This window comes from Panthera onca, chromosome B4 (genome assembly GCF_046562875.1).
Source record: "Panthera onca isolate mPanOnc1 chromosome B4, mPanOnc1 haplotype 2, whole genome shotgun sequence".
Taxonomy (NCBI): Eukaryota; Metazoa; Chordata; class Mammalia; order Carnivora; family Felidae; genus Panthera; species Panthera onca.
This window is the reverse complement of record NC_138345.1, coordinates 48,165,556-48,179,329: the sequence shown is the minus strand read 5'-3', so window position 1 is coordinate 48,179,329 and position 13,774 is coordinate 48,165,556. Positions and strand designations below refer to the sequence as shown.

The following is a 13,774-nucleotide window of genomic DNA, read 5'->3' as shown; positions in this document are numbered from 1 at the left end:
CCAAATCTAGCCTCTCCTCAGTCTGGCCCACAGGTATGTCTCATGGTACAGTCTATCAGTCCTTCCTATCCCGCCCTGCATCCTCCTCTTGACAAAGAACCCAGGTTCACCTTCATCCTTCTTACCTTCAGCAGAATACCCTTCCTTCCACCTGCAGCACCTTCTCTTTCTCAGATTTCTTTATCCCTTAGTGTCCCGTGCCCAACCCAAGGCACCATGAGTTGCTCCTTTCTTGAGAGGCCTACTTTCTAACCTTCTAGAGGCCTTTTTCATTGCCACTTCTTTCCTGTCCATTTACTCATTGCTTTTATTTCAGAGACTGAGTTCTCTTTTTCTTTTTTTCCCCTACAGAATAAAAAACAGATGGGCTGTGTCCTTGTGGGGCCCTCGTGTACATATTCCACCTTCCAGATGTAGTAAGTAGTTTGGTTTGTTGTTTTAATGCCACCGTAAGTTGAAGTCAGGACATGGTATCACTATTTAAATGATTTATCAAACAGAAGTCTAGTCAAGGCAACACAATCAGAGGTGTTGGAACCCTCACATTTTTCTACTTCTCTGTAAGTGTCATTCCCTTGTCCAGGTAGCTCTACCTTTGCTTACCATGAGGTGAAGGACAGTAGCTATTCACATCCAGTTACTAACATCTGAGCCTGAGAGGCAACATGGTATAGGTAAAAAGAGTCCTGACAGGGAACAGAGAAGACAATTAACTTGGATAATTTGAGGAGTTAATGAAGGAAATCTTTACTAAAGTATGAGCAGAGGAAACACACAGGAAAGTACAACACCCTGGGCATTAGCAGGGCTTGGTTCTATCCTTAGGTCCTCAGAATAAGGGAAGTAGAAAGGTACTCAATTCACAGCACTGAGGATTATATAATTAACATATTAAAGTACCTTGCACAGTGCCTTTTTCAGCTTAGGGAAAAAAAAAACACTTCCAATATATTCTATAATAAAAACATTTTTTTGCCTTGGCGAAAATCACCCTCATTCTTCCATTCATTTTACTCAGTGTAATTCTCGCCACCATGAAACATTTTGTTCTGCCGGATCACACCTTCCATAAATCTAAAGCCCTCTTCTTTGCCTGTGTTTCATCTGTTCAGTCTTCCCCTGAATCAAGGATCACCTTTGTCTACACAGAGAAAACTACACTAAAGGACCCCCATGCAATAGATTTTGGAAGGTCACATTAAATTTCTGAAATTTCTGTTGCAAAGTCTGCCTCTGACACCTCCTACCAGCTGTACAAATACTCTGAGATGTTCACACCCACTGCATGCCACGGAAGCACATTCTCAGCTCATCTTCCCTACTAAAATACAGGCAAATACAGATTCTTCTTCCATTCATTCCCAGTCGTCATCTAATCTGACCACTTGTTGCTTTGCCATAGAATGTGCTCAGAAGGAAAGGAGGAGTAGGAAAATTGATTGACTATTTATGAAACCTTTTGTGTGCAAAGAAGCACTTTGGTTTTGTCTGAGTAGAGAAATTAAGTAAAACACAGCCCCCTGCCCAGTAAAATAGAGAAGACAACAAGAGCATTGGTAACCAGTACAAGGCAGAGTATAATAAGCTTAATTGAAGAAACACAAACAAGAAGCTGTGGGGTTCAGAGAAGAAAGGAGCTCCCTCTGGTTGGAAGAGTTTAGCTCAAGAGGGGAAGGATTTCTTGAAGGAGATGGAATACAAGTTGAGTGTTGAAGCATAGGTGAGATTTTAATGAGTAGAGATGAGGAGTTAAGGATCCCAGCCAGGCAGAGGGTAAGTGGGTGTAAAAGCAAAGAAGCAGAGAAGTGTAGACATTTTGTGAAAGTCAGTATCAACCAGTGTGCAAGAGATGAGTAGGGGGATAACAGATAAAACTAGAAAAATTAAGTAGGGCTCTATTGGGGAGGTCACGAGTTCCAGGCGAGGGAAGCAGATTTAATTAGATTTGCATCAGAAACAACTTAGATGGTGCGGGGAAGTGCCATAAGAAGCAGCTCAACTTCGGGAAGAATAAGTGATAACAGTGTACAGGAAAGACTAGAGCACACAGGAGACACTGATGGGGAAAGTCATCAGGGGAGGAGGAGAGCTGAATTAGCATGCAAACAGTTGACCTGGAAAGGAAGGAGAGCCTTTAAAGATATTTAAGGGTAGAATAACTGACAACTGATTTGATACCTGATTGGATGTCAGAGTGAGGGATGGAAAGTGTTCAAAAAACACTAAAAGAAATGAAGAATGGTTTTGAAAAATGAAAAGAAAAGATACATTTGACTGTGAACATAGGGAGTTTAAGTGCAAGCAGGACACCTAGCGCTCAAGATGAAAGGGAGGTTTTGTTTTCCTTCCTTTATCAAGTGCACATTGACGGTGCACATATGACCCAGGCAGACTGGAGATATGGAGGTGCATAAGCCAGACGTGATCTGTGCCTTCATGGAGCTTGCAGTCTAGTGGAGGAGGCAGATAGTAAACACATACTGACCCAAAAATTACCTGGTCGCAGGTGTCAGTGAAAGGTTTTTCTGATGGCTGAAGGGATCTTTAATCCAGGACCCGATGCATGAATGAGAGTCAGCCAGGCAAAGAGCCAAGGGGACCAGCATTTCTGGCATATGTCAAGGCCCTGATGATGGCCCATCCTCTGTTTTCTTAGCCCTACTCCCCAAAGGCCATATGTCCCAGCCCCGATGTTATGACCACCCCCTCCTTTTAGAATAAATTGGAACCAAGCCACATTATACATGAAAATATGCAGAGTATCTTAAAACATAACATATGCTCAATAAACGTTTTAAAATTTACCTGTGTGGGAGGGACACCTATTTAAGTTAGAAACCTGCTTGAGTGACCCTATTTCATTCTTACCGCTTATAACCAACCACAGGAAACAGTTTGAAACAGTTTAAAGAGGGATTGTATTTGTGCTACTGAAGTTAATCCTGATGTTTGTTTCTTTCTCACTTCTTGGCATAGCCTTGACACAGATTTGAACTATCCCATGATTTCAGCTGGGAGTTTTGGATTATCTTGTGACTACAAAGAGACTTTAACCAGGCTGCTGTCTCCAGCTAGGAAGCTGATATACTTCTTGGTTAACTTTTGGAAGGCCAATAATTTGCCATTCAAAAATTTTTCTTGGAACACTGCGTATGTTTTCAAAAATGGCACCGAGACTGAGGACTGTTTCTGGTGAGCAGGACCATTAATATGCTTCTGGTACTTGCCATAGAGAGAGGCCACAGAATCCTGGCAGGCCATCCGGTTATTATCAGATGCACCTTCCATCTGAAGCAGCACTGGGAATGGACACCAGCCCACTTTCTAACACACAAATAAACGCAAAAGGGCCAAAGGAAACATGGTATAAATACAATCAACATGTATCACATTTGCAGCACTCTAGCTTTCAAAGTACTTTCACATTACTTTTATTGATCCCCTATAGTAAATCCTCTAAAGAAAGGAAAACAAGTACAAGTTCCATTTTACAGATAAGGAAAGTGAAAAACAATGGTTACTGCTTTCACATTACTGTGAAAGATGTGATACCAGAGAATATGCATTCTGCCAATACCTACAGCTAGTTAGAAATAATTTGTCTCACGATCGCTCAGAGGAATAAGTGGAGCGGGAGGAGAGCAGGATATCAGGCACCATTGCTAAAATAAAATTACAAGGTTCACACAACTCCAGCACAGGTGGCAGAAGGAATCTTTTGGTTGTGTTACTGTCTACACCACCACGATGGTGCTTGCTTCTGCAGTCTCTCTCCACCGAAGTATGTGGAATAGTAAGGGTACCACTGGGAATGCACATCTAGGGACCTAAAAAGTCAACCTTAAGGCCTCATCCTGGAAATTTCGAGGTAAGCTTAGAGCCCATAAAGGTCCATTTCATTGGGAAGATAAATGATTCCTATCAACTCTGAATTTTTGCACTGTCGACTCAAAGGTTTCAACTTATCTGTGATAATGGGGTTTATAGAACAAAGTAGCCTTCCTTCTGCAGATAGCAGGAAGCTATTATAAACAACCCACCAAATGTCTCCTATTTGTATATATACATGAAGATGCCCTAAAACTTATCCTTATATCTTTACCAAACTAGATCCCACCATCCAAACTATTGATATCATGATATGTATCATCGGTTGCGTTGATTGTGGAAATGAAGTTTAGATGAACAAGTCCCACAACAGATCTGTAAACAATGAGCAAACAACATGGAAGGTCATGCAGAAACCAAACTTGTTTCTTAGAGTTTCTCTTTTCTCTGTTCTAGGTACCTCAATGCTCTGGAGGCTGGAGTTTCCTATTTTTCTCAGGAACTTAGCTTCAAGGATATGTTGAGGGGAAATGACCAGTTTCAGGATATCTTAATGAACCAGAACAGGAAAAGCAATGGTAAGGGGACATGGAGATAATTTTTTGCCAACTTCTTCCTCACAACTACTACATCTTTAAGAGTCATTTTGCCAAATCTACGAGTACAGAGTTATCATCATTACCTCTATATATTTTGTTTATCTGGGGAGATCGGCAGTTGCATGCAACTCCATTATATTGGTCCTTCTGCCGATTAAAACCTTTTCCTATGAGAGAAAGGAGAAAAGTAGTGTTGAATAAATACATTAGCATCATGAAAGTAATAATGATGCTAAAGTCTAGCTTGTATAAACCAAAATGATATCATGACCCACCATCGATAAACTGCTTTTTATTTATTTATTTTTTAATGTTTTTTTAAATTTATTTTTGAGACAGAGAGAGAGCATGAGCAGGGGAGGGGCAGAGAGAGAGGGAGGGAGACACAGAATCTGGAGCAGTCTCCAGGCTCTGAGCCATCAGCACAGAGCCCGATGAGGGGCTCAAACTCACGGACTGTGAGATCATGACCTGAGCTGAAGTCGGACGCTTAACAGACAGAGCCACCCAGGTGCCCCGATAAACTGCTTTTTAAATTCACCTCAATCTAATCTATTATTGGATTTATGACTAATCCTCACACATTCTAAACCCTGGTCCCCTGATGACCAAGAGGATATGTTTACTGATTATCTGGCCTAAAGCAAAACTACAAGGTTAGCATATCATCTCATTTTCCTCTAATGTATATCCCACATGCCTAGTGATCTCCCAGTGACAGGTCAAATGTGGGATAAAATCATGCTCACTAAGCTGTGAGGTGATTTGTTTCACTTTCCAAGAATTCTCTTTACAAATAAGAATAAATCAGAAGCAAAGGGATCAACTGTGGACATTTCTTATGAGGGAACGTGCTTGTGTGGTAAGAATTCCTAGCATCACTCAAATCATCATCTACTGTCATTATTTAAGTATTTGCCATAATCAGAACCCTCCATGTACAAATCATTGGCAAGATGTGGGGAGAAAGAAGTATAGATGTCCCTAAAAAGAAGTATTCATGTCTCTAAGGAGTTTATTGGACAACATAGTATATAAAAAGATCCAATGTACCCCAACTCCTCTTTCTCATAGAGTCATGCATTTGGGAAATCTGATTCCAATGAGTACGAGAGCTCACAGAACAGATTGAACCCTGCCACTGAAATCACTAAGACTGAGTTCTGAGTTAAGAAGCTACAAGCAAAGCCCAAGGAACATGGGCTTGTTCAGGAACATGACATAAATTCACCCATTAATTTTTCTATAACTTTTTGAAGCACTTAACAATTGGTGAGGTGCACTTATCAATGAAAATAGTTTATGTAACTCCTGTAACCTGGTATAATGGAATAAACACTGAGCTGGATTCATAAACTTGCATATTAGAGCTCTGCCATCTACTAGTTCTTTAACCCTTTAACATCTTGTCTTCCAGGCTCTTTAAATCAATAAAGTTAAGGGAATGGACTAGAGGATTCTTTTTAAGATTCCATGCAGCTCTACTCAGACTCTATGACTGTAAACGGAAAAAAGCAAGGGAGAGAGTAATTGAGGAATTGGTGTTAACCTTGAAACATAAATGTAGCACAGACTTACTGGGTTCAGATTCAGGCGCCTGGTTCCCATGTGTTTGAATGTAGACCATTGTGTATTTCTCTCCTTGTTTTGCTGTCTCTTCTCTAGTGATTGTTGTGTGTGGTACACCAGACACGATCAACTCCCTCAAGGGTGACCGGGCAGTGGCTGAAGATATTGTGATTATTCTAGTGGATCTATTCAAGTAGGTGTAATATTGGAAAGAATTCTCTTTTCAGAAAGGAAATACTCCCAGGATTTCCAGAAGAGACATTCTCTTTTCTCTGGTTTTGCACTGACTTACATGGGATTCGGTATGATCAAGTTTCATTCTTGCATCACAGCCTCATTTTTGTTTAATTGATTGTAACCTTAGCAGATATGCATATCTTTGATATCACTATCATGTCTAAATACAGAAATTTCATGACCCGTTAAATCTACATGTCCATTCATCTACAAGGATCTTGGTCCCCAGCCTGATTTTAAGGTCTTTCCAGGCCGTGATAAATCAACTAATAACCCAATCCAATAGCATTATTTTCAGGAATGTGGGACATATCTCTGCTTTCTTTTGCTAATGGCCTTTGATCCTAGATGACTTATCCTTTGCCACCTTTGTAAGAGGAAAGTTCCAATTAAATGACTGCTTCTCTGCCCTGTGTGGTTTAGTCATGGGTGGCAATTTTATTCTCTGTAATTCTCTAGAGCAAAGGAGAGAAAATTCTGGAGGATAGATACTTTCTTTCTTTCTTTTTTCTTTAAAACATAAATGTAGTACAGAGATACTGTTCTTTCTTTCTTTCTTTCTTTCTCTCTCAATTTTTATTTTTTAAATTCAAATATAAATAATATGCAGTGTTATATTTTACCACTCATCTTCTAATATGGTTGGAGACCCTACAAACCTTGCCAAGGTAGTATCTGAGTCAGATTAAACTTATAGAAGTTGTCACCGGTACACCTGTGCTTCTTGCCCCATCAGCTAGATCGTATGACATCACTTATCTGCCTGCACCATTAATCATTACCTGTCTGTACTTAGCCTAGACAATGTTACTGCACTGCATATTTCCCATATTTGCCTAGTCATTTCACCCACACTAAATGTACGTGTCACAGTGTTAAGAGGAAGGAAACATAGGGACTGCAGGTCTGTTTGACTACTATTTGTTCACGAAGATAGTCTTATCAATCAACTTAGCCTTTTAGTTGCAAAATACAGGAAAGAGGACAAAGTTATCAACATTTCACTCCTACAACCACATCGACAGCTGCTCTGGCAGTTGCTTCGCTCTGTGGTAGGAGTTCTCAATGTAGCCAAGCTGGTGTGATTTTACTATCAGCGAATCCTCAACCCAGGGCAAAAGTGTAGGCCTTCCTTTGTCACTGGTCTTTAAGGACACCTGGCTATGTTTTTGGTAGATCATGAGCTTCATTTGAAAATAGACATAACTTGGTCTCAAATTCTAATTCTGACACTTGTGGTTCATTTGACTCTTGGGTATTACTTAATCTTGAGATTAAATCTTCTCATTTGTAAACTGAGAATAAAGATACTCACTTCATAGGAGTGCTCTTAGGATTAGATGTGATAATATGAGGAAAATATTCAACCTAGTCCTCAGTGCATAGATGTGTTCACCTACCGTTTGAATAGTAAATGATGGTCATCTTAGTTATAGCAGTTCCAACATGTTAGATTCTTTGCATATTAAAACATTAAAATGATTTGGAAGCTTAGAAACCATACGACTTGCAGCACAATCTCAGACAGTATTGAGGGTCCACAATGTGCCAAATATCACCTAGGAGCTGAGGATACGAGGATCAATACACTAATATCAAGGAGCTGACAGTGTTAGAGAAAATGTTTAGTCTTTCTTAAAGAAAAGAAAGACTCCACACATAAACCAAAGGTCAGTAAGCCTTGAAAGTGAGCCCTAGCTCGCATGTCCAGAGCCTAAAAAACTCCTTCAAAGAGGTATCTGTGTTCTGATCTTCCTTTCCACTTGTGTATGTGAATGACAGCTGCCTAAGCCCTCTTACTCAACTTAGCATGTTAGGAGAAAATAAACCTATCTGGGGGAAAGCAGAAAGTTTTTCAGGCTACTGGAAAAAAATGTTTTAAACTATTTCTAGGCTGATGCTATAGTTTGTGGGAATTGTGGAAGCTCCATATCTGGTTTTGGAGGAACCTAATTTTCATGAGGAACTTGTGCTTCTTAATACAGTAACGTATACTTTGCGGATAATGTCACCGCCCCAGACTATATGAAAAATGTCCTTGTCCTGACATTGCATCCTGAGAATTCCACCTCAAATAGCTCTTTCTCCAAAAGTTTATCATGGGTAAGTTTCATGGGTATATACTATTCTTTTCTTTGTCAAGGGTAATATATTATTCTCCTATGCAGGACCCAAATTCTAAAGTAAGCAATTTTTTTTTTTACTCTCATTCACTCAACAGATATTAACTGAGACCAACTACATGCAATAGCAGGATTACTGATATTAAAACTCTTACTATAGGGGCGCCTGGGTGGCTCAGTCGGTTAAGCGTCCGGCTTCGGCTCAGGTCATGATCTCACAGTCTGTGAGTTCAAGCCCCGCGTTGGGCTCTGTGCTGACAGCGCAGAGCCTGGAGCCTGCTTCGGATTCTGTGTCTCCCTCTCTCTCTGCCCCTCCCCTGCTCATGCTCTGCCTCTCTCTGTCTCAAAAATAAATAAAAACATTTAAAAAAATTTTTTTAATTAAAACAAACAAACAAACAAACAAAAAAAAAACCTCTCTTACTATAGGTCACTGTGCTGGGCTTTGGACCAGCACGACAATGCACACTCTGTAATATTGGAATGGAAGTGACAATGTGGGAAGACAGGAAGAAGCCCCACTAACTTAGGGAAGGTAGAAACTAAACAATGTACCTAAAGCAACTTTCCGCTGGGGCCGATATCAAAATTCTACCTTTAAAGATATATATTCCTAGGTTAAGACATTGTCCTCTATTATAATTAAGTTGGCCATTGTTTAAATTTGCCCAGGAGAGTCATGTTTATTCCTCTTATCCAGCATTTCATCTGGTTTAGCACTGATTCCAGAAAAAAAAAGAAAGAAAGAAAGAAAGAAAGAAAGAAAGAAAGAAAGAGAGAAAGAGAGAAAGAAAGAAAGGAAGAAAGAAAGAAAAGAAAACCTCCAATTGGACATTAAATCATGGCCACCTTATTATAATACAGGGGCCCCTGACCCTAATACTCCATTAGGCCTTGTCAGTCACTATACCTTAGCTTGATTAAATTCATCAAATGTATTCTGCCCTCAGAGTCAGTTGAGAGCAGGTTAGGACTGGGAAGAAGAGGGAAGAAGCAGTCCCGAGGACCCTGAACAACCTTGGGATGGCAAGCCATGGGCCAGACCTGAAGAGCTATAAGGGAAGTTGGGTACCTTGGGGAGTACAATGGTTTTTTCCTAGACTAGAAATTCTAAACCCTCTTTTTCACAATGCTGCAAAAATTTGGAGCTGCAACCACTTTGGAAGTTGGGTTTTTTTTTTAATTTTTTTTAATCTTTATTTTAATTTTTGAGAGAGACAGAGACAGAGCATAAGCAGAGTGGGGAGAAGAGAGAGAGGGAGACACAGAATCTGAAGCAGGCTCCAGACTCTGAGCTGTCAACACAGAGCCTGATGCAGGGCTTGAACTCATGGACCACGAGATCATAACCTGAGCCAAAGTCGGATGCTTAACCTACTGAGCCACCCAGACCTCCCGGGGATTGGGTCTTAACTGGATTCTTTTTATCTCATCAAATGATGATTTCAGCAAAAGACACTGAAACCAATGAGAGGCGTTTTATTTTTTCTCTTTATATTTTCCAGCAAATGCACTTCTGTGTGTAATATTCAGATATCACTCACGCAGCTTCTAGGCTCTGTTGAAAGTGTGATTCTTAACAGGTGGACAGTCCAAAATGCCCAAGCTGACAGAATTCACTTAGTCTCAGGGGGCACAAGACTTTTAATCCATAGCCCAACTCTGTGAAGATCGCAACTGTCGAGAATCGTTTCTAAAGCAGGTTCATTGGTATCCAATCAAAACTCTTCCTGTTCTATTCAGGGTACTGAAGGGCAGGGAATTGTTTTTACTGTTGTTCTCTTTTACTCTCTGTGAAAACATTAAAGTACAAGCAAGCATTTTTTTCTGTATAAAATCCCATAAGAATTATGAAAATGTTGTCTGTTGTTCTTCCTGGTTGAAATAATAGATTTCACCATCATGGGAAGGAAGTACCTCCCTAAAGGAAGTGTTTCAGGTTTATTGATCCCAAGGAAATGCAAAATTTTGACACAAGGATAATAAAAGAACCCTGGTTCAAGGACATATTTTCCAAAAGATTACTTTTACTACCATCCCTATAATTCTCCTAATATGCCTTTACCTTTCCGGTTACTCTGCTGACCCCAAGAATGTTTTGTTCCAGGTTCAAGACCAGAATCTCTTTTTTGGGACTCAAAAGATTTTTCTTTCTCATTCAGGCAAAAAATGGCTTTGCTCTTGCCTACTTGAATGGAATCTTGCTCTTTGGACACATGCTGAAGATATTTCTTGAAAATGGAGAAGCTATTACCACCCCCAAATTTGCTCATGCCTTCAAGAACCTCACTTTTGAAGGTACTGGTCTCCTAAGAGCAAACAACAGCAACAAAACTTACACTTTACAGAAAGCTGGAGAAATATGGGCTTTGTGGATGGACTTAGGGAAACAAAGAGGGGGTTTGGCAATAGATGGATCAACAGCTAAATAACTTTGAACTTGGAGGCAAACATCACTGCATAAATTTTGGGGTTGCTGTTCTCAATATCTTGGACCCCAGGTGATGCTTTAGGATTTCAGAATTTTTCAATCCCAAAGAAAGGGCAAAAGGCTTGGACTTTGTATTTATAACAGGCTCATCACAGGGCATTTTGGTCAGTGATGTCCCGAAAATGCTTAGAGACTAGGGAGAAGAGAAATCTCTGCCATTTGATTTTGGTCCTTCCATATCTCCTTTCTATCATTTAGGGATCTGGGACCCTGTGTCACCACTCAAACTACCATAACCTCTCATAACAACACCATCCCAAAGCTCCCAACACATGTTCCTGAGTGTGAAGTAGCATCTTATTGTAATTTTGATTTACATTTCCCTAATGATTAGCAATATCAAGCACCTTTTCATGTGCTTATTGGCCTTATTGGCCATTTGTATATGTTCTTTAGAAAATGTGTCTTCAGTCCTTTGCCCCTTTTTGAATTGAATTGTTTGGGTTTTTTGTCTGGATATTAATAGCTAATCAGATGTATGATTTGCAAATATTTTCTCCTATTTTGTGAGTTGCCTTTTTACTCTGTTGATAATGTGTATGTTTGCATATGTTCTTTAGAAATTGTCTCTTCAGTCTTTTTGCTCCTTTTTGAATTGTTTTTTTTTTTTTGTCTAGCTATTAATAGTGAATCAGATATATGATTTGCAAATATTTTCTCCTATATTGTGAGTTGCCTTTTTACTCTGTTGATAATGTCTTCATGCACAAAGTTTTTAAATCTTCATGAAGTCCAGTGTGCCTAATTTTTCACTGGTTGCCTTTGCCTTTGGTATCATATCTAAGAAATCACTGCCAAATCTAATGTCATGAAACTTTTGCTCTGTGTTTTCTTCTAAGTTTTATAGTTGTAGGCCTTACATTTAAGTCAGGATGGATTTTGAGCTATGTGGATATCTAATTTTCCCAGCACCATTTGCTGAAAAGACTCTTTCCCCCCATTGAATGGTCTTGTCACCCTTAGTGAAAATTATTTGACCATATATGTAAGGGTTTATTTCTGAACATCCTATTCCATTCCATTTGTGTATACATCCGAGTTTATGCCAATACCATACTATTGATTACTGTAGCTTTGTAGTAAGTTTTGACATTAAGACGTGAGTCCTTCAGCTTTGTTCTTCTTTTTCAATTGTTTTGGCTATTTAGCATCTCTTGAAATTCCATATGAATTTTAAGATGGCTTTTCCTATTTCTGCAAAAAAAATTATTGAGATTTTGACAGGGATTGCATTAAATTTATAGGCTGCTTTGCGTAATACCGATTTCTTAATGATATTAATTCTTCTATTACATAAACATGGGAAGTTTCCATTTATTTATATCTAATTTTCTGCAGAAATGTTTTGGAGGTTTTTTTTTGTACAAGTCTTTCACCTTGGTTAAGTAAATTCTTAAGTATTTTATTCTTTTTGATACTATCATAAATGGAATTGTATTCTTTTTTATTGAAATATAGTTGACACACAATGTTACCTTAGTTTCAGCCATATAACATGGTGATTCCACAAGTCTATACTTTATGCTATGCTTGCCACAAGTATGCCTACCATCTGTTACCATACAACGCTATTACAGTACCAATGACCATATTCTCTATACCTTTGACTATACATTGACTATATTTCCTGTATCGTTTTTCGGTATGACCTATTCATTCCATAAATGGAAGCCTGTAACTGCCACTGGAATTGTATTCTTAATATCCTTTTCTGAATGTTCATTGTTACTGTATAAAAATGCAACTGAGTTTTGACTGTTGACTTTTTATCCTGCTACTTTGCTCTTTTATTAGTTTTAACAGTTTTTTGTGGAATATTGAAAATTTTCAACATATAAGGTCTTATCATCTGCGATTAGAGATAACTTCACTTCTTCCTTTCCAATTTGGATACTTATATTTCTTTCTTTCTTGCCTAAGTGCTCTGGCTAGGTATTCTAGTACTACGTTTAATAAAAGTGGCAAGAATGGGAATCCTTGCTTTGTTCCTGATCTTACAGGAAAAGCTTTCAGTCTGTCATCATCAAGTATGATGTGGTTATGGGTTCTTCATAGATGGATTTTATTATGTTGAGATAGTTTCCTTCTATTCCTAGTTTGTTATGTTTTATCATGAAAAGTATTTAATTTTGTAAAATGCTTTCTTTTCATCAGATTGATAAGGTCATGCATTTTTTCCTTCATTCTGTTATTTGTGGTATATTATCAATATAATATATCAACTTTCTCAACTTTTATATGTTGAGCTATCCTTGCATTCAAGGAATAAATCTTACTTGGTCCTAGTGTATATTTCTTTTAATATGCTGCTGAATTCTGTTTGCCAGTATTTTGTTGAGGACTTTTAAATCAGTGTTTATTAGGAATATTGATATAGTTTTCATTTCTTAGTGTCATTTTCTGGCTTTGATATCAGATATCTGGCCATATAGAATGAGTTAGGGAATGTTTCCTCCTCTTCAGGTTTTTTTTTTAAGTTTGAATTTGAGAAGTATTGGTGTTAATTATTCTTTAAATGTTTGTAGAATTGATCAATAAAGCAATTAGATCCAGATTTTTTTTTTTCTGTTTGGTCAGGAGATTTTTGATTACTGATTCAATCTCCTTACTACTTATAGATCTATTCAAATTTTCTATTTCTTCATGGTTTAGTCATGGTAAGTTTTATGTTTCTAGAAATTTGCCCATTTAATCTAAGGTATCCAATTTGTTGCTATAGAATTGCTTATAATAATTTTTTTTTGTAGAATTGATAAGGTCCCCAACTTTCATGTTTTATTTTCGTAATTTGAGTCATTTTCTTATCTACTTAGCTAAAAGTTTGTCAATTTTGTTGCTGTTTTTGAAGAACCAACTTTTAGTTTCATTGACTTTTTTCTGTTGTTTTTCTCTTCTGCATTTCATTTACCTCTACTTTAATCTTTATA

At 38.3% G+C, this 13,774-nt stretch overlaps 1 protein-coding gene across 5 annotated transcripts in view; it reads left to right on the top strand.

The window, feature by feature from the left end:
* GUCY2C (guanylate cyclase 2C) overlaps positions 1–13,774 on the top strand; it is an 89,074-nt gene that overhangs the window by 21,495 nt on the left and 53,805 nt on the right. For all 5 annotated transcript variants that reach the window (XM_078450073.2, XM_078450074.2, XM_060658312.3 and 2 more), the window contains 6 exons: positions 352–416; positions 2,977–3,192; positions 4,285–4,406; positions 6,093–6,189; positions 8,219–8,336; positions 10,519–10,654. In XM_078450073.2, coding sequence (XP_078306199.2) covers positions 352–416; positions 2,977–3,192; positions 4,285–4,406; positions 6,093–6,189; positions 8,219–8,336; positions 10,519–10,654 — 754 coding nt within the window. The remainder of the gene's footprint in view (positions 1–351; positions 417–2,976; positions 3,193–4,284; positions 4,407–6,092; positions 6,190–8,218; positions 8,337–10,518; positions 10,655–13,774) is intronic.